The 25,079-nt window shown below is 54.4% G+C and overlaps 1 protein-coding gene across 1 annotated transcript; it reads right to left on the bottom strand.

Annotated features, from left to right (window-relative positions):
* Nucleotides 1-23,615: 23,615 nt before the first annotated feature.
* Nucleotides 23,616-24,554, bottom strand: LOC142002636 (olfactory receptor 52D1-like). Its single transcript, XM_074978891.1, has one exon. It carries the CDS (start codon nucleotides 24,552-24,554, stop codon nucleotides 23,616-23,618), a length of 939 nt encoding a protein of 312 aa, XP_074834992.1.
* Nucleotides 24,555-25,079: the final 525 nt, after the last annotated feature.

Raw genomic sequence — 25,079 nt, 5'->3', positions numbered from 1 at the left:
AACTCCCTTCGGTCAGCATGGGCAACCAGGACAGGCTGGAGCTTCCTCTCACTCTGGCCGAGTTCTCAGAAACCCTCCATCTCATGCCCACCAATAAATCCCTGGTCATGGACGGGCTGACTGTGGAGTTCTACCGCGTGTTTTGGACATCCTCGGTCCAGACCTGCTCAGCGTCTGGGCCGAGTCCTTGCAGAGCGGGGTCCTCCCCCATCGTGCAGGTGGGCCGTCCTCACCCTGCTGCCCAAAAAGGGGGACCCCCGCAACCTTCGGAAGTGGCGTCCCATCTTGCTCCTCATCACGGACTACAAGATAATCGCCAAAGCCATCTCCCGTCACTTGGGGTCTGTGCTGCAGGACATGGTCCACCCCGACCAGACCTACACTGTCCCGGGCTATACCATCTTCAATAACCTCTATCTGGTCTGGCATCTCTTGAAGATCAGGTGTAGGGATGGTCTGTTGTTCGCCCTCCTGTCCTTGGACCAGGAGAAGGCCTTCAACAGGGTGGACCATGGGTATCTCCTGGGCATTCTGTGGGCCTTCAGCTTCGGACCCCATTTCATCAGGTTTCTCCAGGTGCTGTACGCTGCCTCAGAGTGTCTGGTCAAGCTCAACTGGACCCTGACCACTCCGGTCAGCTTCAGACGAGGGGTGCATCAGGTCTGTCAGGCCAGCTCTACGCTCTGGTCATCGAGCCCTTCCTCTGTCTCCTTCGGCGAAGGTTGACGGGGTTGGTGCTCCATGAGCCAGAGCTGTGGCTGGTCCTGTTGGTGTATGCCGATGACGTACTCCTAGTGGTCCAGGACCCAGGAGACCTGGTGCTGTTGGAGGCCTGCCAAGCCATCTACTTGGTGGCCTCCTCTGCCCAGGAAAACTGGGTCAAGAGTTCTGGCCTGGTGATTGGGGCTGGGTGGCAGACGAGCCACCTCTCACCCGTGCTCCAGGACATCCGGTGGAGCACGGGTCTGCTGTCCTATATGGGTGTCTTTCTATCCACCGCGCATCCCTCTCTGCCGGAAAACTGGCAGGGTTTAGAGAGCAGTGTGGCTGAGCGGTTGCGGAGGTGGAAGGGGCTGCTCCAGTGTCTGTCCCTATGAGGGAGGGCACTGGTGCTTAACCAACTAGTCCTGTCCATGCTCTGGCACCATCTCAGCACCCTTGTCCCACCCCCGGGCTTCCCAGCCAACCTCCAGAAGGTAGTTCTGAAGTTTTTTCAGGCCATGACTGCACTGGATCCCTGCAGGGGTTCTCCGTCTCCCCCTGGAGGAGGGAGGACAGGGCCTGACCTGCCTTCGCACTCAGATCCATGTGTTCCGCCTCCAGGCCCTGCAGGGACTCCTCAACAGCAACAGTGCAGATAGTCTGGCGTACAGCATGCTGGCGCACGCTTTCCTCCGTCACTTCCAAGGGCTCTGATATGACCAGCAGCTCCTTTATCTGCCTTTGAGAGGCCATCCGCGAGACTTCTCGGATCTGCCGGCCTTCCACCAGGATCTCCTCCGCACCTGGCGGCTGCTCGCAGTCTCCAAGGCCTTAGGGGCCACCGCGGGGGAAGACCTCCTCATGGAGCCCCTGCTACACAACCCCTACCTCTGTGTGCAGGCAGCGGAATCCCCCGCGGTGTGCCGGAGGCTGGTCCTCGGTGGTATCACCAGGGTTGGAGACCTCCTGGACTACGACCGGGGAGACTGGATGGAGGCGCTGGGGCATGGGGCTCTTCACCCTATGTACTCCCCAGCGCACACTTGAGGCAACGAGGGCCACTTTGCCACCTGCTGCTTGTTTTACCTTGGCTGGGTCCTCCGAGAAGGTGTGTCCTGCCCCCATCTAACCTCTGGCCCTCCAGATCTCTTTGTGGGCCCATGGCCCCACGAGTCTCCCTGACCATCCCCCACATCACCCCAGCCGGCTGCACACGTTGCAGCTGGTCCCCTTCCAAACTGCACCAAGACATCTGTACACATTCATGCTTCACACGCTCCACTTCCCCACCCTGGCATCCCGCCCTGACCAGGGAGAGGAGGTTGGCCGAGGGAGGGACCTATGACTGTGGGGCCTCTTTGCGTTCTGCAGAGTTCCTCTGAACAGTGTTCACTGGCTCCCTCAACACCTTTGAGGAGCAGTGGGTGTTGTCTGGGGTTCTCTGCTCAGTATCCCCCTCTGGTTCCCTCATTTTGACCCTTTAGCCTCCACACCTGCCTGTTTTCTTTTTAGTTGCCCCCCATAATTATTTGGGGCCATATATTTTAGTGGATCCCCCTTCTTGAGGGGGACCTGTTAGTCATGGGCAGGCTGCACCCACCCACTCTCTGGTCTCCGAAAGGAACAGGGAGCTGCAGCTGGCTGTGGGCCTGAGTCTATCACACCCTGCAAAACACCTGCAGAACCTTGTTTTGCAGCGTCCTTCTCTAGATCTGCCCAGAGCCTTGCTCCCCACTGTCCTGACCTCCCACCTCACGAGCGGGTATATTTCTCTTATCCCTTCCATTATACTTACAAACCCATCCGGACAAGCAGAACCATCACACACAGTATCTTAGGCTTTAAGGTGCCACAGGACTGCTTGTTTTTAATCAATCTACGTAGCTACCTCTACAGTTATGCCAATGCATATGAACAAAAACCAAATTTTTATTTACCAAGTAATGAGCTTCAATGGGTAAGAACCACTTCATTATATTCTGCTTACCCACAAAAGAGCATTACCTAAGAAATAAAATGGTTAGTCTTTAAGGTGCTACAGACTAACACAACCAACCGTGAAAGAAACATTCATGAATATCAGAAAAATCACACCGACCAACAAGACCCAAATTTGTAGCTGAGGTGAAGACAGACTGATTTTTAAGTGATCACTAGCACTGCTAACACTCCTTTTTTCCCCTCTTTCTTCTGCTGGTTTCTAGAAAAGTCCACTTATAAGATGGAATGTGTCAATAGCCCATTTGTTCCACCTCATGTGGAATATCGTGTCCTAAACATTCCCTCATGGACGTACTGCAAGTTACCTATTAGTGTTCTAGTTTTCCCATAGCAAGGGGCCTGAGAAAGTTGGGTCTCCGTTCTTTGTTTGGCAGAGGAACTAGGTTGTTTTATGTGTTGTAATTAATTATTGTGCTTTATGGGCCTGTGCCCCCCTTAACAACAGCAGTACAAACTGAAGAATATATTTAACAGTAGGCCTACAGCCGTAATGATCCACAGTAATACCAGGGGCCAGGCTTTCATATTGTCAACAGTGGTGGGTGAGTGCCAATGCCATAGGGAATGTTGAGTCTCCCATTTCTCCCTCTGCCTACAAAAGATTGCTTTACCTGGGCCGCCTTCTATCACCTTCCTGTGAATTTCCCAAGGTTCAGATAAGGCACAGTGAAAGGTGTCTGCTCACCCCACAGCACCTTCTGGTGGCTGAATAGTGAGAGGTTGTTCTCCTTTCCTAATGAGCAACAGCTGTGATATAGACCAGCCTCCCAGAGACAGCTCAGACCCAGGGTGTTCCCTATTGTGGTAGTACAAACTGCAAATAAAGGAGACCATTTGAGTCCAACATTCACCTGAGGAGAGATGATTGTTTCCCTCTCTGGCTGTACCTGCAGCAGGCTCTGTCTTCCCCTGAGGGGGGGACTTCTGGACAGTTCAGGTGGATATTCTGACTTCCCTCAACTTCTCACTTCTGAAGCTGTCAGAGGCACACCAGCTTTCCTCCCTGGTCTGCCACAAAAGGAGACTTTTTTACCTTCTTACATGGTGTTTCTCTTGTGCCCTTCAAGGTGGCACTAGAAACAAATAAGGGATCTCTGTAAAGGGAAAAAATGAAGAGTGATATGGCTGGTGAGAGGTCTGTTCTGACCTACATGTCATGTGCCATGTTTGTCTTCCTCCCAAACGATAGAAAGGATTTTCTATGTACCAAGTGCAAGCTGGTAGCCATTTAGAAGAGAAGGTTAAGGGACTTGAGGTACAAATATCAACCCTCAGGTCCATCAGAGAGGATGAAGACTTTCTGGATAGAAGGCAACAGATAATACTGCAGGAACAGCAGACTACCCAAAACAAAGAGAACTGGAAGCATGTTACCTCCAGGAGGAGAAAACCAGTTCAAGTCTCTCCAATTCCAGTGGAGTTAAGTAACTGCTTTCAGCCTCTCTCCACAGATGATACGGCAGAGATAATTGGGGCTGATACAATCCCTGGGAGGTATCTGAAAGAGTTCCCACGATTTAGAAGGTATGGGATGCACAGTCCTAGGCATGGGAGTTCTATGACCACCACCCTAAGAGAAAAAGACAAGTGGTGGTGGTCAGGGACTCCCTCCTAAGAGGGACGGAGGCATCCATCTGCCGCCCCGAGCTAGAATCCTGGCAAGTTTGCTGCTTGCCTGGAGCTAGAATCCGGGGTATTACAGAGTTGCTGCCAAAAATTCTTAAACCTGTAGACTATTACCCCTCCCCACTTCTTCATGTAGGAACCAATGATACAGCCAACAACAACTTTGACAAGATCACAGCAGATTATATAACCCTAGGAAGGAAGATCAAGGAATAATGAGCACAAGTAGTGTTCTCATCTATCCTCCCTGGGGAAGGAAGGGGTCTGCACAGGGATCGTCAAATCACAGAGGTAAATGCGTGGTTGCGTAGGTGGTGTAGCAGGGAAGGATTTGGTTTCTTTGACCATGGGATTCTGTTTCATGAACAGGGATTGCTGAGAAAAGACAAGATCCACCTCACTAAAAGAGGAAAGAGCGTATTTGCGGGCAGGCTTGCAAACCTCCCCCTTTAGACCTACCCCTCTGTCACTGGAAGTCCTGCCCCTGGGAGCAGTCATTCCAAGGCCAAGAGAGAGACACGACAGGAAATAAAGGGTATCATGAGACTCCTTGAAGGACTTGCCCCACTACCCTTTACCACTCCAGAGTAGTTTTGTCCCCACAGGACCTCACCGAGAGTGGATTTAACCAGAGAGGGGCAGTTCTGGGGTGGTATGACCTAGTGAGAAATGGGTCATGTGATCCATCTAAACTCCTCCCACCACCCTCTACCATTTTTTCCCCCACCAATAGACCCACCCTGTGAACTGCTTTGACCAATTAGGGGCTGTTGAGCCACTCAGAAGTGGGGCATGTGACCACTCAAAGAGCTTCCCCCATCACCATCTACCAATCAGAGCATAGCACTTCCCCAGAAGTTCTAGCACCACACAAAAGAGGACATTTTTCCCCACGAGTGCATGTTTCAGAAAATTGTGGGAGAGCTGAGAGGAAACATGGACTCCATCAACCCTGTAAGAAGTTCGCACTTTATGTGCTGAGGGCCTTTGGCTGCCTGTGGAAGTAATGCTACATCACAGACAGTTCCAAGGAGGAGACGGCAGCAGTAGCCGAGGGGAGCCCTTTGGCCCAGCTGCTGTTGGATACACTGGAACCCGACCCCCAAATGGAAGGACTCTTGAGGAAGCCCAATGAGATAAATGGCCTCTCATTGTCCACCCTTATGGAGGAAGGGAACCGTGGCTCACAGGAATTGCCAGAGAACAAGGTAGCCAGAAAAGAAATCAAAGAGGTAAATGAAAGATCGTGGTTGGGGTTTCATGAGGGGGCTATTATAACTGACCTGGTTTTGCATGTGAGGGAGACTTACACTATTTTTTTGAAAATTTCTTGACAGCTTGAGGATGTTTTCCTAGAGGACTCTAAACCACAGGACTGTGCCCACCTTGTTTTTCCTGCACACTGAAAAAAAAATCACCGAACATTATGTCCAGGATGATGGTTATGAGTAATTTAGGAAGAGGCTTGGTGAGGAACTGGATGAGTCATAAGCCAGTGCCGCATAGTCAGCCTAAACAAGTTATGAGTCCTATTGTACATGTTGCTATGCATGCTGTCCTTAAACACTGACTTAGGGAAAAACTTTCTGAAGACTGAGGGCTGTGTCATTGATGCACCAGGACAAAGACTCCATGATTGTGAGATCTGGACTTCAGAAGATAACTGCAAGCTCAAGGACCTGTCTGCTGAACTGTGTTTGGAGAGTTTGTTAAATAATCTTTTTGCCATAGGTTATGTTATGCAATGTCTGTCTTTAACGCAAGAACATTTGGTGCAAGGGGTGACACTGCTGTTTGTTTGGAGGACTGTGTGCTGACAATGTGCTGAGACCTTCAGCCCTTAACAAGGGGCAGGGCTACTCAGGCAGGGCAGAGCTTTATAAAGTCTTCCCCAAGCAACCAGAGGAGCTAGCAAACAAGGAAGTTTTGCAAGAGAGTTTAGAGGGGTACTGTGAGGTGGGGCTAGTAACACTTAAATCGTCAACTTGAATTTAAAGCCTGTAAAAACCTAACTTAATCCAAGGGACCTGCTTCAGGTTTAATAATTCAACGCAGGCAGAAGCCCAGCAAAAGGGTGGGGGCAACAGAGTTTATTGCACCCAATGCAACATGTAAGATTACCTGCCCTCTGGACAGGTGGCTTATGTGTGCATCCGATGCAAGGAGCTCCTGGCCCTCAGACCGTGGACATGTTTGGAGGCCAGGGTGATGGAACTGAGGGAGCTGAGAGACACTGACAGGTATATAAATGAGACTTTTCAGGACAGTGGAATAGTCCCACCAATTCTGACAGCCTTGGTGTTGAGGATGATGACAGTCTCAGGGAAGTAGAACATCTACCTGTAGCAGAGGGAAAGGATCTTGTAGATGGGACCCTTCTTCCAGATAATATCAGAGTATCCTCTCACACTGAGGTTACCTCTCTGGTGGAGGGAACTCCAGTTATTAGAAAGACAGATTTTAGTTATGGGTTATTCAATCATTAAGAACAGATAGTCGGGTTTGTGATGACCAGGAGAACTGCATGGTGATTTGCTTGCCTAGTGCGAGGGTTGCAAATCTCTTGAGACATCTAGATGGACTTATATGTAGCGCTGGGGAGAAGCCTGTGGTTGTGGTACATGTTGGTACCAATACATAGGAAAGTATAGGAGAGAGGTCCTAGAAGCCAAATTTACATTGCTAGGTAGGAGATTGAAGTCCAGGACCTCCACAGTAGTGTTCTCTGAAATGCTACCAGTTCCATGCGCAGGGCCAATCAGACAGGCAGAACTGCAGGGTCTCAATGCACAAGTGAGACGATGGTGTAGGAGAGTGAGGTTTAAATTTATAAGGAACTGGGGAAACTCTTGGGAAAGGGGGAGCCTAAACCAAAATGGAACCAGATTGCTGGCACTTAAAATTAAAAACGTCAGAGCAGTTTTTAAACTAAGAGCTGGGGGAAAGCCAACACATGCGGAGGTGCGTGTGGTTGGGACAGTAGCACCCCATAGGGCAGGATCTCTTCCTTTAGATTCTCTATGTCCTAGTAAGGAGGAGAGGATGAAACACGATAAAACAAAGGTAGTATCTGATGAGGAACAGTCAAGTATAACAGATTCCCTTTCAATTACATCATGTAACCGGAGGCAGCTAAAGTGTGACAAGTTTTTAAAGTCCTTATGTACAAATGCTGGAAGTCTAAATGATGAGATGGGTGAGCTAGAGTGTCTCATATTAAATGAAGATATCTATAAAATAAGTATCACAGAAACTTGGTAGATTGAGGATAATCAATGGGACACAGTAATACCAGGGTACAAAATTTATCAGAAGGACAGAACAGGTTGTGCTGGAGGAGGGTGGGTGGCACAATGTTAAAGAAAGTGTAAAATCAAATCTAGTTTGGGGCCAGTGTAGACATGGCCCATAGGGCCTAACATCAACCACACCATCAGGGGCTCCTTTACCTGCACATCTACTAATATAATATACGTAATCCTATGTCAGCAATGCCTCATTGCAATTTTACATTGGCCAAAATGGAAAGTTGCTACGTAAAAGAATAAATGGACATAAGTCAGACATCAGGAATGGCAACATACACAAACCTGTAGGAGAACATTTCAATCTCCCTGGATGCTCAGTAACAGATTTAAAAGTAGCCTTCGTACAACAACAAACAAAACAAAACAAAAAAAATCTAATGGAGAGAGAAATCTCTGAGCTGCAATTCATTTGCAAAGTTGAGTCCATCAACCAAGGATTGAACAAAGACTGGGAATGGCTGACCCCTTTCAAAAACAGTTTCACTGTGATGGAAGTTCACACCTCCACATTAGAATCTGACAATGGGACATCTCCCCTGAGTGATTTGACTTGTTTTTTCTCCTCTTGATCTATACTACTGATAATGGGCCATTTCCACCCTGACTGAATAGACCTTCACCTCTGGCCCTCCCTTTTACTGGGTTCCCCCTATTTAAATACTCCTCTGGACCCCTCTGCCGCTCATGCCCCTGATGAAGCAGGTCTTTGCCCACCTAAGCCACATAACACAGCTATCTCGGTGATATTTGTCACCATGCAAGGCACTGTATTTAACCGTATTGTGTGGAAATGTATGATTCTCATGAAAAAACTTGCACAGATAAAGAGAGACATTGTCTTCCTCTCCAAATGCAAACAGAAGATGATATCAAAAAGACAAAGTGAAAAACCCACTGAAATCAACATACTACACAGATTACAGTGAGAGATTGAGCCACACTCCAAGAAACTGAGGAACCACCTGATCTGCATCCTGTATAGCCAACAGGAAAACATCAAAAAGAGCTCACATCTGGAGACCCTCATAAAAAAACAACTTTCCACACAAACATGGCTGGACTTCAGTAAAACAAGACAGGAGATTTAAAATGCACATTTCTCTTCACAGAAGAAAAAAAGGACTAAAATATCTAAACTCCTGCTTTCCACATGGGGCCACAATAGGGCTACCCTTATCTCACTCAGCAATACTGTCAATCCATCCAACTACATACTCAGACTGGCAGAAGAATCTGCCCTTCTCAGGGACTTCCCCAAAGATTGTCAGGAAGAAGGGTCCTCCAGAAGAAGGTCTTTCTTCCGGAAGCTTCCCCAGGGGCCGCGCTTCTACACAGCATTTTGGAGTCTGGAAGAATGGTCTTCTGGACTTCAAATTATGTGACTGTATGCTAATGAGGTGCAGAGAATTTGCATCTGTTTCTCATTAGCATATTTCGGGTCGTGTATTACCATGCCACTTTCAAAGAAAGTGGCTTGTGTAGAAACAGCCAGGAAGAGGGCCTTCTTCCAGAAGAATCTTCCAGAAGGTGGCATGTGTAGATGTTCCCAGACTGCTTCTTCCAAAAGAAGCAGTTCTCCATGGCAGCAGCCTGCTGGAGAGTGGGGCCACTCTAGACACCCCCAGAGAGTCTCTATGGTCCCCAGGTCCTTGCAGCCTTTAAAGCTGTAAGGACCCGGAGACCCCCTGGCAGGAAGCTGAAAGTGACACAAGCAGCATGTGCAGGGCTGCCTGTCACACTCCCCCAAGGCCCTGCAGTGCCCAGTGAGTCCCGACCCACGGGGGTGGCTAGCTGGTTGCCACCCTGCACTACCCAGGGGAGCCTCAGGAACCCAGATGAGGGCAGCCAAGACCCTGACCGGGCTCTAAAACAGAGGGTCCCCTCCTGGACTGAGCCAGAGCTCCAGGACCTCCAAGGGTTCTGGTGCAAAAAGGAGGGACACCAGTGGGCACTGGAGGAACGCCCCAGAAGCTGCCCACTTCGCCCAGGGTCTGGTTGCCTGTGGCCACACCTTCTGGACACTGGAACCAGTCAGGTGCAAGGTGAAGGAGCTGCAGCAGGGGTACATGCGGGACTGGGATAGTGCCCGCAGATCTGGCTGTGCCCTTGACGGCTGCCTCTTCTACCGGGAGCTTTGTGACCTCCTGGCTGCAGACGACACCTCCCCACCCCACGTCACTGTGGAGACAGCTGCACCTGAACTCCCTGCCGCAACAAAGGATGACGAAGAACCCACTGCTGTGGACATCGCATCTGATGGGGAGTCCACAGATGGGTCCCTAGTCATTGCAGTGCCCTCCACTGTGAGCAGCCAGGCCCCCTCCAGTTGGGTATCACCCAACATATATGAGGCCACCTCAGGTAAGTCAGGACTGACGTCAAAAGTAATTAAAGTGTCACGGAAGCTATGGGCCTGCTGGTAGGCCATGGCATCCCTCCTCCCGGTCCGTTGCCCTCTTTTAAAAGGGCCCACAAGGACTCTAGGATGGCGTGGAAGTCACACCAGTGCTGGAGGGCAAGAGCGACCTTGTTCTTGGACCCTCAAACATTGTTCAAGAACTGGTGTATCTCTCCTATCAGCGCATGGGGTGCTGGGATTTCAGGGGGATGGGGACCCGTCAGCCCCATTTTCTTATGTGCCCCACAACCAGAAAAAAGGTCGAAGCGGGGAGTGGGGTCTAGGTTCGGGGGGGATGGGGGCGGCAGAGGGAGAGCAGCCCCGGAGGTGCTGGGAGAGGGCGGTGCAGCAGAGGCCTCCTGGGCAATCACAGCCTCAGGGGCAGATATGGGTGGACAAGTGTTGAGGGGAAGGGTGAAGGTGGGGAGGATGGGGGTTGGAAGGGGAGGGAGGGGGAGGAGGAAGGGGCGGGAGTGGTGGAAGAGGGGGATGGGGAGGGCCTGGAGGGAGGAGGGTTGCATGTTTTAGGATGGGACTTTGATTGGAGAGGGGAGCAGGGGTGGGAGTAGGGTTTGGGATGGGAGCAGAGGGGATCTCGGAAGGGGGAACTTCCATGGGCAGTGGAAGGGGAGTTGGGGTTATGGGCAAGGCGCCCAAACACTCGGTGGTAGGCACCAACGGGGTGCCGGGAATGGTGGTAGGGTCTTCAGGTCTGAGAGGGGAGGGAGGGCATAATGGGAGCACCAGTTCTCCCAGGGTGTCTGGGGGCTGGCCAACCCCTGCTGGGAGGTCATCCCCAATTGAGGGGGAGGGGCGCACTCTGCGATGTCCCGGAGCAGGGAAGGGTGGCAGTTAAAGGGGTGCTAATGGATGGGGAAAGGGGGAGCGAGGGGGGAGTAGAGGAATGGCCCACAGGCCTCCAATAGAAGGCCGTCTGCGTCCAGGGCCTCAACCTCCTGCAAGAGGAGGGCAAGGCCAAGGCTTACCTCCTCCGGATGGGACAAACTGGGCAGCAGCTGGAGGGGTGTCGGAGGAGGTCGAGGGGGCCACGGAGGCGGTCTCTGTTTTTTGAGGCTCCGGCTCCAGGGCAGAAGGTGTGGTGTCCTTTGTGTCCACCGTGGCGACCCCGGACACCGCCAGCAGGTGGTCAGTGGCAGGGGGTTCGGCGGGTGGACTGGGGCTGGTGGCTCTTTTTGGTGCCTTGCGGGGCACACCAACCCCATCCTCCGATGGGGTGGGGTGACGGTTGTGCGCACTCCTTTTTTTTTTCCTTTTTCCTGCTACCAGCATTCAGTCCTGTGAGGAGGCGGGTGGTGCAGCAGAGGAGAAAGGGCCTTGCAGCCTAGGGGGAGGGGGCTCAGGAACGACAGAGGCCAGCCCAGGGCAGTGAGGAAAGGTGGAAGGGCAGGACTTAGGAGAACACCACCCACACACCCAGGTCTTCCAGTGGCTCCAGGGGCAAATGCACGCCCCCTACCGCCAAGCCCCTCTCCACCACCTCCTGGGCAGTGGCCTCCTAAGCCAGGAAGAAGACAATCTTCCCAAACATCCGGGAGGCCGCCACCACGGCTGCGGGCCCCACCACCCATGCCAATGCCCGCACGTAGGTTTCCACGTGGGGTGAGGCAGCCACCAAGAGGCAGCGGACTCTGTGCCTTCTGGTGAGTGCAGGGAAGGGCTGCGACCGTCAGGGATGGTAGTTCTGGTGGAGGCGGAAGGAGCAGGGTGCGCGGCGGCGGCCACAGCCTGGGCATATGACCTGGGGGCCAAAGAATCGGAGTCCCCAGGCATGGTGGTGGGAACAGGGGAGCAGGGAGAAGGGGGAGCTGCGCCAGATGCTGCAGCAGCTGGGGTAAGAGCCCCCGCCACGGGAGGTTTGGCCTTCCGGGCGGGGCTCTTGCCTTTCTTTTTCCCCTGCCCTTCCTACCCTTTTGGGGGGTTGGGTTCGGGGTGGGGTCACTGAAGGATGCTGTGACGGGGGTGGCAGGAGCCCCAGAGCCTACGTCTGCACCCTCGGCTGATGAGATGGCAAGGACCCTGGCGGCCCTGGACGAGGAGACTGCCATTTCAGAGGTGGAAGGGGTGCCAGTGGAGGGAAGGGGGGGCATCACCAGATGCCCCCCCCCCCGTGGTTGTAGAGGCAATGGTGAGGGGTGCAAGGGCAAGGGAATTTATTGGGATGGAGCACTTTAAGAAAGAATGGGGACGGGGAGGAGGAGAGGAGAAGAGAAGGGAAGGAGGAAGTGGCTGCCCCTCCCCCACCAGCCAAGCTGAGTACCTGGTCAGGTGGGGGGGGCAGCATATTGGAATGCCGGGGGAGTGGGCGCCTGCCCACGACTAAAAGGCCCCTCTCACGATGAGGGGGGACCCATTAAAAAAAGCCTGGTCCCAAATAGATGCGGGGGACAACGAAGGAAAAAACAGGGACGGGAGTGAGGGTCAAAGGTTTAAAATAAGGGAGCCAGAGGGGGAAACCAAGCAGAGGACCCTGGACAGTGCCCACCGCTCCTCGAAGGCGTCCAGGGAGTTGGTGGACGCCGCCCAGAGGAACTCTGCTCGGATTCGTGACCGAAGGGAGGAACGGAAGTATGCCCCACAGTTGCAGGTCGCCCCCCCCCGCCAACCTCCTCTCCCTGGTTTTGTAGATGGCCATTTTGGCCGTGGCCAGGAGGAGGCTGACGAGGAGGTCCCGCGACTTTGTGGGGCCACAGATAGTGTGTGAGACGATGAGGAGGTGTGGGGAGAAGTGCAACCAGAACCTCAAGAGGAGGTTCTGGAGGAGCCGGAAGAGGGTCTGCAGCCTGGCGCACTCGACGTAGATGAGCGCCAGGTTCTCCCTCATGCCGCAGAAAGTGCAGGTGTCTGGGATGGGGGTGAACCGCGCCAGGTACACGCCTGTGCTCACCGCTCCATGGAGGATTCTCCAGCTGATGTCCCCGGAGGGCCGCGGGACCAAGGTGGAGTAGAGGCTGGCCCACCGGGGCTCCCCACCCTCCGATGGCGACAAGAGGTCCCGCCATTTGTGGTCAAGGCGGGACACGAGGGTGGGGAATTGGAGCGTGTGAAGCACGAGCACGTACAGAAGATGTCTAGGCATGGTGTGGAAGAGGACCGGCTGCAAAGTGTGCAGCCGGCTGAGGTGATGGGGAGGAGGGGGGCGGGCAGGATCGCAAAGCTGAGGGCCCACGGAGAGGTCCGAGGGCTAGGAGTGGGAGTGGGGACGGGGTGCACCCTCTCGCAGGACCCACCTGAGGTAACTATGAGCAGTGGAAGGCAGGGCAGCCTTCACCTCCTCGAGTACGCGATGGGGGGAGCGTAGGTTGGAGAGCCCCATGCACCGGGCGAGTGCCGGGGCCTCCATCCAGTCCCCCCGGTCGTAGTCCAGGAGGTCTCCGACCCTGGTGATTCCACCTAGGACCAACCTCCAGCGCACCGAGGGAGACTCCGCCGCCTGCACACGAAGATGGGGGTTGTGTAACAGGGGCTCCGCAAGGAGGTCTTCTCCTACGGTGGCCCCTAAGCACCTGGAGGCTGCGAGCAGCTGCCGAGTGTGGAGAAGGTCCAGGTAGAAGGCCGGCAGCTCCGAGAGGCCTTGCAGACGGTCTCTCCAGGATAAATAGAGGAGCTGCCGGTTGTATCGGAGCCCTCGGTAACGACGAAGGAAAGCGTGCGCCAGTGTGCTCCATGCCGGACTATCTACCCTGTTGGTGTTGGTATTGAGAAGCCTTTGCAGGGCCCGGAGGCGGAAGACATGGATCTGAGTGCGCATGCAGATAAGGCCCTGTCCCCACTCCTCTGGGGGGAAGATGGAGTAACCCTGCAGGGACCCAGTGCAGTCCTGGCCAGAAAAACTCCAGGATTAACCTCTGGAGCTGGTCCAGGAACCCGGGGGGTGGGACCAGGGTGCTGAGACGGTGCCAGAGCACAGACAGGACTAGTTGGTTCAACACCAGTGCTCTCCCTTGTAGGGAGAGACACTGGAGCAGCCCTGTCCATCTCCTTAGCTGCTCAGCGACCCTGCTCTCTAAGCCCTGCCAGTTTTCCGACGGAAAGGGATGCGTGGCAGATAGAAAGATGCCCAGATAGAGCAGCGGACCCGTGCTCCACCGGATGGCCTGAAGCGCAGGTGGGAGGCAGCTCGTCTACCATCCAGTCCCGACCACCAGGCCAGAGCTCTTGACCCAGTTGACCCGGGCGAAGGACGCTGCCGAGTAGATAGCTTGGCAAACCTCCAGATGCGCCAGGTCTCCTGGGTTCTGGACCATGAGGAGCACGTTGTTGGTGTACGCCGACAGGACCAGCTGCAGCACTGCCTCTGGAAGCACCATCCCCGTCAACTTTTGACGAAGGAGGCAGAGGAAGGGCTCGATGGCTAGGGCATAGAGCTGTCCTGAGAGCGGGCAGGCTTGTCATACTCTCCGTCAAATGCTGACTGGAGCGGTCAGGGTCCAGTTGAGATTGACCATGCACTCTGAGGCAGCATACAGCACCCGGAGAAACCCGACAAAGCGGGGTCCGAAGCCGAAGGCCTGCAGGGTGCCCAGGAGATACCCGTGGTCCACCCTGTCGAACGCCTTCTCCTGGTCCAAGGACAGGAGGGCAAACGACAGGCTGTCCCTACACCCGAGCTCTAAGAGATCCCGGACCAAGGACAAATTGTGGAGGATGGTGCGGTCCGGGACAGTGTAGGTCTGGTGGGGGTGGACCACGTCCTGCAGCACAGACCCCAAGCGATGGGATATGGCTTTAGCAATGATCTTGTAGTCCGTGTTGAGGAGCGAGATGGGACGCCAATTCCTGAGGTCGCGGGGGTCCCCCTTCTTGGGCAGCAGGGTGAGGACAGCACACCTGCATGACAGGGGGAGGACCCCGCTTTGCAAGGCCTCGGCCCAGACGCTGAGCAGGTCTGGGCTGAGGACGTCCCAAAACACGTGGTAAAACTCCACAGTCAGCCCATCCATGCCCGGGGATTTATTGGTGGGCATGAGACGGAGGGCTTCCGAGAGCTCGGCCAGAGTGAGAGGAAGCTCTAGCTGGTCTCGGTCGCTCATGCTGATCGAAGTGAGTTGGTCCCAGAGCGCCCTGCAGGCATCAGCGTCGGTAGGATCCGGGGAGAAAAGGGGGGCGTAGAAGGCGCAAGCCCTCTCGCGCATCTCCACTGAATCCGTAAGAGGGGTGCCATTCTCCTCAAGAAGGCAGAGGATATGTTCTTTGGAACCCCTCTTTTTCTCCAGGGCGTAGAAGAAGTGGGAGCTGCGGTCCATCTCCCGGAAGAGTTGGATTCGTGACCTCACCACGGCCCCCTGTGCCCAGAGGGCGTCGAGGGCCCTGAGCTCGTCCCGCTTCTCCTGGTACGTGCCACAGAGGGATGGATCTCCGCGGTTGGCAGCTAAACGCCTCTCCAGATCAAGGAACTCCCGTTTCAGCTGCCCTATCAACGCACCCACCGTGGGCTGGCCCTCCGAGTATAGTCACGGCAGAAGAGCCGCTCACGCACTTTTCCCAGATCCCACCACCGCCGTGCTGAGGGAAAGGCATGCCGCTGCTCGCGCCAGGCCACCCAGAACTCCCGGAAGGATGCCACAAAGCCCACATCCTCCAGCAGGCTGCTGTTAAAATGCCAGTAGGCCGACCCCCGCTTCCCTGGTGAGAGGGAAGCCTTCACAGCCACAAGGTGGTGGTCTGAGAAGGGGGCCGGCTGAACGCTGGAGGCGTGGGCCCAGGAGAGATGGTGCCGCGAGATGTAAATGCGGTCCAACTGGGAGTATGCAGTTTTATGGCCCACCACCCGGACATAGGTGAAACCAGCGTCCTTGTCCGGGTGGTGGCTGTGCCAGACATCCACCAGGGAGCAATGGTTAATGAGCTCCCTGAGGACGTCCGCAGCGGCCTGGCACTGCTCGGTCACCGTGCGGTCCCGCTCCTTGAGGGTGCAGTTGAAATCCTCGCCGAGGACCAGGCACTCGCGAGGATCAATGGCATCGAAAAAGGCCGCCGCCTGCTGGAAGAAGGGGGTTCTCTCCAGGCCGAGTGTCGGGGCATAGATGTTGATAAGGTGGAGAGGCAGCCCCTCCACCCACACCCGGAGATACAACAGGGGGCCTGGCACGACCTCGAAGCTCCCCAGCACCTCGGGCTGCGGGTCTGGGGAGAACAGGGTCACTACCCCGGCCCGGTGGCCGAGAGGTGACTAAAGTGGACCCTGTCTCCCCACTCCAGCCGCCACTTGGCTTCGGCGGCTGGAGTAGTGTGGGTTTCCTGTAGAAAGGTGACCGAGTACCCCCCTCTCGGAGGAAGGGGAGCACTCGTCACCTGCGGAGACCCGACCCGCAGCCCCTGACATTTAAGGTGGCAATGATGATCGGCGCCATTTGGAGGGCTGGGGAGGATCCTCACCAGAGGGAGCACCGACAGTTCCCGTGGGGCCACGCAGCAAGCCGTGAGGAACCCCAAAGGTGATGAGGTCATCATGGAAGCCGCGGGCCCGTTGGTAAACTGGGGCGTCCGTCTTCCCAGTCCCCTTGTCCTCCTTCAGAAGGACCCTCACGGACTCTAGGGCGGAATGGAAGTCCCCCCAGCACTGGAGGGCGAGAGCAACCTTGTTCTTGGAGCCGCGGATATCCTCCAAGAACTGGCGTATCTCACCCGCCCGCGCATGGGGTGCCGAGGCCTCAGGGTCTCGAGAACCCATCGGCCTTGTGTTCTTCTGGGCCCCAAGGCCAGAGAAAATATTGGGGTAGGGACTGGGGTCTGAGTTTGGGAGGGATGAGGGTGGCAGAGGGAGAGCAGCCCCGGAAGTGCTGGGAGAGGGCGGTACAAGAGGGGCCTCCCGAGGGGTTACAGCCTCGGGGGCAGGTATGAGTGGGCAGGGGTAGAAAGGAGGGGTAAGAGAAGGAGGGATGGGGGTGGGGGGCTAGAGATCAGTAGGGGAAGGGAGGGGTCATGGGGGGGAGAGGGAGGAAGGGGAGGGAAAGGAGGGAGTGGGGGGAGAGGAAGAAGGGGAGGGTTTGGAGCGGGGCATTGGCTGGGAGAAGGTATGGGGGGGTGGCAAGCGGTGGGGCCAAAGTGGGAGCAGGGGCAGGAATGTGGACCAAAGGGGTCTCCGTAGGGTGTGCTTCCTCGGGCAGTGGCAGGGTGGAGGACGAGGTGCCGGCACTCTCGACAAGAGGCGCCAGCAGGTTGGGGGGGTGGGTGTCAGGGTTTTCGGTCCCAGGGGCAGAGGGGGGGGTACAAGGGGAACCCTGATTCCCCTGGGGTGTCCAGGTGCTGGCCGACCTCCGTGGGGGGTTTGTCCCTAGTTAAGGGAAGGGTCGCCCCTTGGGACATCTCAGGGCAGAGGGAGGTGGCAGTTGGGGAAGCGCGGGTGGGAGGGGAGGGGGAGAGTCAAAAGGCGGCCCACAGGCCTCCAATAGCAGGCCTTCTATATCCAGGGCCACTGGGGTGAGGCCCAAGGCCTCGATATCCTGTGAGAGGAGGGCAAGGTTGGGGCCCACCTCCTCTGGGCGCTCCATAGCAGCCATCTGGGTAGCAGCCGGAGGGGTGTCGGAGGGGAGCACGGGTGCAGAAAGGGCCGTCTCGGCCTCCTTGGGCTCTGGCTCTGGGGCCGAGAGGGTGTTGTTTTTCTCGGCCGCTGACGCGGCAGCCTCCGTCACCCCTGGCAGATGGTTGGTAGCCGGAGGTTCGGCGGGTGGAGCGGGGCTGACAGATTTCTTGGGTGCCTTGCCCAGCACCTCCACGCCATCCTCCGACGGGGTGGGGTGCCGGACGCGCGTGCTCCCTTTCTTCCTTTTCCCCCCCACCAGTACCCAGCCCTCCGAGGAGGCGCGCTGGGCGGTAGAGGAGGAGGGACCAGGGGATAGGGCCGACAAGGAGGGAGGGAGGGAGGAGGGGGTGGGGCGGCAAGGGAGAGGGGCAACCTGCCCTGGGGTGGGCCCTCTTCTGGTCCTGCCGCCGGCCCTGACTCCCTCTCCTCCGCGTGCCCGGCTCTTGTGCCCGCTCGGGCGCCGGTGCCCGCTTGTTCTTGCCTGGCACCATGCTGCCGGGCGCCCTCCAACGCGCGAGCGGCGATGGATCCATCTGGGTCGAGAGGAGGAGGGGCGGTCCCAGGGCCTCTCGTGGTCGGCGCACAGCCAGTCTCGTGGCTGAGGCCCCCAGGGTCAGAGAAGGTCCTGGACTCCTCTCCATGCCGGGCCAGGGGGCAATCCCTCCAGACATGCCCCGCTGCCCGGCACCCAAAGCACTGGGCCTCCCCCAGGATATAAACGACCCGGTACTGGGCCCCTTGATAGGGCACCAGTATAGTCCCCTCCTGGGCCACCCCGCCCTATGCTGCCGCCGGAAGGAGAGCACGTGCCATAGGGCAGGGTCTTTGCAGCCTAGGGGGAGGGGACTCAAGACCGTCAAAGGCCGGCCCAGGGCGGTGAGGAAAGGCAGAAGGGCAGAGTTGGGAAGGAAGGGTGGGACAGGTGAGAACACCAACCCGACGCCCAGGTCTTTCAGCGGCTCCAGGGGCAAGTGGACGCCCCCAACCGGCAGGCCCCTTTCCACCGCCCCCTGGGCAGCAGCCTCTGAAGCCAGGAAGAAAACAATCTTCCTGAACATCCAGGAGGCCGCCACCATGGCCGCGGGTCCCATCACCCATGCCAGTGCCCGCACGTAGGTCTCCACGTGGGGCGAGGCAGCCACCAGGAGGCAGCGGACTCCGTGCCTTCAGGTGAGCACAGGGAAGGGCCGCGACCATCGGGGGTGGTCATCCTGGCAGAGGTGGAAGGAGCAGGGTGCGCGGCGGCGGCCACAGCCTGGGCATACGACCTGGGGGCCGAAGTATCGGAGTCCCCAGGCGCAGTGGTGGGAACAGGGGAGCAGGGAGAAGGGGGAGCTGTGCCAGATGTTGCAGCAGCTGGGGTAAGATCCCCCGCCACGGGAGGTGAGGCCTTCCGGGCGGGGCTCTTGCCTTTCTTTTTCCCCTGCCCTTCCTACCCTTTTGGGGGGTTGGGTTCGGGGTGGGGTCATTGGAGGACGCTGCGGCAGGGGTGGCAGGAGCCCCGCAGCCTACGTCCGCACCCTTGGCTGATGAGATGGCAAGGACCCTGGCGGCTCTGGACGAGGAGGCCACCATTTCAGAGGTGGAAGGGGTGCCAGTGGAGGGAAGGGGGGGCATCACCAGATAGCCCCCCCCGTGGTTCTAGAGGCCATGGTGAGGGGTGCAAGGGCGAGGGAATTTATTGGGATGGAGCACTCTGAGAAAGAATGGGGGCGGGGAGGAGGAGAGGAGAAGGGAAGGAGGAAGTGGCTGCCCCTCCCCCACCAGGCAAGCTGAGGACCTGGTCAGGTGGATAGGGGGCAGGAGAGGAAGGTGCAAGAAGGCCACAACTCACAGCACAAGATGGTAAACGGCTCCTGCTGCTGCACTGGGATGTGGCGGCGGGTACAATACATGTGTGGGGAGGTGAGTGAGTGGAAGGGGAGGGGTTCAGGCACCTAACAAAGAAAAAGGGAGGGCATGGGCACAAAAAGAGGTGGGGCAAAAAGAAGCGGGGTAGAACCAGCCAAAGGAGGGGGGCTTTGAGGGAGGAGAGTGCCCACGGGTGCCTGAGCGTGGCCCACACAACAGCAGCTGCTGCTGCTGCAATTGCTACTACAGGGCCCCACAAGAGCGAGGCAGGGGAGGAGGAAGGGGCAGATGGTTTGGGCGGGGCGCAGATGGGGAGGGCTCTGGTGGCAGCTGGACGTGTGGGTGGGGGAGGTGGGGAAGGAGGCAGTGGCTGCAGGGGGGGCTGTGTTTCTCATATCTTCCTCTCCAGAACAGTTGCTGTCACTATCGGAGCAGGTACTGGACTTGCTAGAGTATAGTTCTGATCCATGATGTAATTCCCATATTTGAGAGGACTCAATTAACTTTACACATCCTATACTGGAACATGATGGTACACCTCACAGGCTCTGGGTGAGAGATCTTTCCTTTCCTCCAGACAACCACCTAACCTCAGGAAAATTCTCACTAGCCACCACACTATAGAAATACTAATCCTGGAACTTTTCCTTGCAAGAAACCCCACTGACTGAGTAATTCTTGTAGGGCTGATGCTTTGGAAGAGTTATTACAGAAGTGTGTTCATGAGGCTCACAGCTCCCTCAATGAATGTTTGAGTTTGGAAACACAGTGGCCTCAGTCCATAAAATTTCTGCACTGAGGAAAAGAATATAACAACATTGGTGTTATTATTGAGTTAGCAAATGATCCAGGAACAGCCTTGGTGTAATGTCTGTGTCCAAGTGGCTCCCTGTTTCAGGCAGATGCCAGTTGTTTCTGCATGCGGCAGATGTGTTTATCTAGAAGATCCCATGTTCCAGGTTTCCCCTTGTACATTATATCATGTGTATTTTTCGCACATGAGAACAAGCTGTTCTTGTGTAGCAGTCCCTAGTGTGTGAAGGTATGACAAGAGAATCTGCCCAGGTGCCCTGGCATTTGCCACGAGTGAGATTTCCTAGCAATGAGCTAGAATTTCTGACTACCCCCAGCAAAGGGAGAAGGTGTGACAAGGAGACCCCTCACTGCATCTAGAGGAGGAATCCTGGGGCATGTGGGGAGAGATCAGAGGTTATGGGATGCAGGGATGTCTGGGGAGGGCAGAGAAGACATTGGTGACCAGAGAGCTCTTATAAGGGGGCCACCTGGGATGGGGAAGGAGATTTGGGACAGGGGTCAGAGTCTGTGGAGAGATTGAACCAGATGAGTAGAAAACTGAGATTTGTTCTACCACAGATGCCACGTGAAACTGAACCCCCTGACTCACCAGCCTGGGTTCCCTCCGTCAATATGCTGCTCGGAAAAGCCACAGACCAACTCCCATTTCTCTACCTCCATACACCCACTCAGGGTTTTCCAGCTGCAGTGACATGCACACTGTCTGACCAACCACTGCATGGCCTAGCAATAGACAGGCTGAAGCCAAGCAAGCTCCCGAGAACCACAGAGTAGAACCATCCTATGCTCATCCAAACTCTGAGCAGTGTGGAATAGTAACCCAGTTCCCCCCTCACTCGTTATGTGGAGATGATTACATGCTTGTAATCCCATGCTTATGGAGATGATTACATGCTAAGCTGCGATTTTCCCTTCACACTCTTTACTTAATGGCAAACCAGGTGTCAGTTAAAGCATGAAACCAGCATATTAACTACAATGTATAGTTTTCAAGTCATCAGAAGGGACAACAGACCACACCACATTACCTAACAAATAGCCCAAATGCAGTGTAATGTGACTATTGCACATCTCTGCCCTGCCCCCAACACACCCTCTGCACTCCTGGACCTCCCCTGGGACTGAGAGAGGAGGAAAAATTCAGCGACAAGGAACCGCTCTTTAAAGCACATATTTGTTGGAACTGTTTCCCATACATCTGTCGTTCCCATTTTCCCAGGTATCTCTTGGGGTGTTTCTGTAAAACTCAGCCATTCAGGTTGCTGTGACACAGAATCACAGGGCTGGAAGGAACCTCAGGAGGTCATCTAGTCCAGCCCCCTGCTTCAAGCAGGATCAACCCCCACTAAGTCATCCCAGCCAGGACCTTGTCCAGACAGTTCTTGGCATGACCCCTGCAATCTCTCCTGAGCCCTCAGCACTCATTTTAAGGTAGAAACTGGCAACTCACTGAAATCCCGTGCAGCAGAGAGTGAAATTCTCCTCACTGCCACAGTAAGGCAGAGCCCTGAGGATAAGTGCGTGACTCTCACATGTCTGAGACTGAAAATACTGGACAGCAACTCTTACGAGTCCCCTGTTCAGTCCCTGTTGACTCTGGTTGGCAGAAATCCAGATGATTTCATCAGCTCCGTGAGCAGTGGAATAAGCAGAAAAAAAACCCTGGAGAATGTCAGCTCGAGAACCTCCCTTGGGAGGGAACATGCAGTTTTTTCGATAACACAGGTTCAGGTTTTTCAGGAAAAGCTATTGTTGCAAAGTGTTCAGCCTAGCAACTGAGGGTGTCTTTCTTTTCTTTGCGTAATGTGCTGCCCTCTGCACTGTGTTGGGGATACTACCAGAAGATACTTAATTAACCATATTTTGAATTGACTGTAGCAGCCTAGACACCACCACGTGCACTTGTAATATCCACTGTATCAGCCTCTGAAATTCACGAACAATCTGTGCAGGCGAAATGGTGTGATCCTGAATTGATGCAGTACTAAGGGTGCAATCACCTTCTTCCTGAAAGTTTGGCCACTGTCGCTGGGTGGGGGATCCTTCCCCCAGGTACCAGACCCATGTGTTCATATGCATGACGAAGGACTAAGTCATGTCACTGAAGTCAGAGATTCCATGACTTTCTGAGAACCCCATGATATGTTCCACTTCAGCTCCCGGGGGAAGAACCAGAAGCAGTGGGGGACCCTAAGCACTTGGCCGCAATAGATGGCTAAGGACCAAGATGCTCTGAGCAATTGCTGGTGTCATGGCAACCCAGAGATCTAAGCTGCTGTGGGAAGTGGGGGCTGGAGGGGGGTTTTGCAGGCCTGTGAGCTGCTGTGGATGCAGAAGAGAAGAGTGAGGGGGAGTTGACAGTAGCCTTCAACTACATGAAGGGGGATTACAAAGAGGATGGAGGCGGGCTGTTTTCAGCAGTGACAGGTGACAGAACAAGGATCAGTGGTCTCATGTTGTAATGGGAGAGGTCTAGGTTGGATATAAGGAAAAACTATTTCACCAGGAGGGTGGGGAAGCACTGGAATAGGTGATGGAAAGTGTGGTGGAATTGTCATCCCTAGAAATTTTTAATCCCAGCTTGACAATGACCTGGCTGGGATGAGTTGGTTGGGACTGGTCCTGATTAGGACAGGGGCTGCCCTTGATGATCTCCTGAGGTTTCTTCATTCCACTGAGTGGACCCACCCCTTAGTTAGCTCATCCCTGAACTAGGTGCTCTGTGTTTCATCTCTCTCCAGCTGCTCATTTTGCTCAGTTCCCAAGTAATTTGTGACATGGCCACCGTCCACTGTCCTGGCTCTTTCCATGCAGCTCTCCGCTGTAGCTTTGCCCAGGCTCCCCGTAGGTTCAAGTGGTCTGCGCTCTCTAGCTCCTGGTACCGGTCTGCTCCAGATGCTGCTCTGCCTCAGCACTGCTGCTTTGCCTTGTGTCCAGCTCTGACTCTTATGGACCACTTCACTGCCCCAGGGTGGTTGCCCTCTATCTACTATATTAATGGCTTAATCATCTCACTGGAAACTAGCCCCAAAGTAGCTCAATCTGTTTACTGGCTCACATATGCTTTATGAACACACAGGTCTACATATCAAATAATAAATATCAGCTCTTATTATGTATCCTATTGCAGATTTGAATTTGCAGCAGCCTTGGCAGGAATTCGGCCACACTAGCAACGGAGTTCTGAGAGGAGAAATCGAGTTCATGTTCAAAACCCCGATATTAGTTGGCATGTCCTGATTGAAGAATGGTGGATATTTCAGGCACAAATGCAGAATTTCAGGGTTAAACGCATCCCTAAACTGCCCCAAAATTTATAGTGTCCTATAAACAACAACGGTATTTTATACAATGTGTTCAATGCTCGTAGTCACATTCTGCAGATATTTTGGTGGATTTTCTTACGAAGCTCTTTGGTTTTAACCCCATAAATGATCGGGTTGAGCATGGGGGGAAGGAGAACATAGAGGTTGGCCACAATGATGTGAACGTGAGGAGCGATGCCTTGACCATACCGGTGTGTGAGGTTGGAGAATAGGGTGGAAGAATAAGACATCAGCATCACCCAGATATGGGCGGTGCAGGTGCTGAGGGCTTTTTGGTGAGAGTCCTTGGAGGAGATTCTGAGGATGGCCCTGATAATCAGACCATAGGACAGGACAATAAGCATCAGGTCTAACCCAATTACTACAAAAGCTATCACCAAGCTGTATGCCCTGTAGACTGTGGTGTCTCCACAGGATAGCTTTGCTACAGCTATGTGTTCGCAGAATGTGTGGGAGATAAGGCGGTTGTCACAGAATGGCAGCCTGCTCAGAAGCAGGGGAGCAGGCAGAACAAAAACAACGCCTCTTATCAACCCTATGAACCCTAGTTTAGCTATTCGTGTGTTTGTGAAAATGCTGATGTATCTCAGCGGGTTGCATATGGCAACATAGCGATCAAGGGCCATGATCAAGAGAACAGCTGAGTAAATAATAGCAACCATGTGAAGGAAGAATGTTTGAGTGAGGCAGCCACCCAGAGTAATGCCTTTCAAATTGAACCAAAATATACACAGCGCCTTTGGAATGACGGAGGAAGATATGCCAATGTCTGTGAGGGCCAGCATGCAAAGCAGCAGATACATTGGCTTGTGCAGGGTCGGCTCTTTTGCCACAACCAAAAGAACGGTGAAATTTCCCAACAAGGCAATGATGTAGAAGGCAGCAAAAGGGATGGAAATCCACACATGGGCAGCTTCCAGGCCGGGGATACCGTTCAGGATGAATGTTGAAGGGCCTGCGCTGGTGAGGTTGAAAGCTGCCATGAGGTGGGTGATGTGTTGATTGGGCTCAGAAGTGCTTAAAGTTCCTGTGAAAAGAGAAGCATAGTAATGGAAGATTACATACTTAGTGGGGGGGTTGCACATTTTATAAGAAATACTATGGTAATTATTAATACAGTAAATATTCAGTAGTTATTAAAATATAGAAAGGTGGTGAGCAATGGGGCAGCAATACATGCAAATGACACAAGATTATTTTGGTCCTAGCCAAGTTCAGAAAACTCTATCCAGGGAGGTACCCAAACCTCATGTACGGGCTTCCTGATAGCAGACAAAATTGATGTCAGAAATGCAATGTCTGCCCACTGGAGGGGAAAAGAAAACTTTCAAATTCTCAGAAACCTTAACATGGTTCTAATTTAATGGTATAAATGCTGAGCAGAGACCTGGGCACCACGAAGCCCTTCTCATTGTTCAGAAACAGAAACTAAGGTTAACACTGGGATCTGAGGGAAGTGGGATGAGGAATAATATGGAACGTGTCATGCCATGATGTTAGTCATCCAG

Source organism: Carettochelys insculpta, chromosome 1, assembly GCF_033958435.1.
Source record: "Carettochelys insculpta isolate YL-2023 chromosome 1, ASM3395843v1, whole genome shotgun sequence".
Classification (NCBI taxonomy): domain Eukaryota; kingdom Metazoa; phylum Chordata; order Testudines; family Carettochelyidae; genus Carettochelys; species Carettochelys insculpta.
The sequence above is the reverse complement of the archived record's forward strand: the minus strand, read 5'-3'. Positions and strand labels throughout refer to the sequence as shown.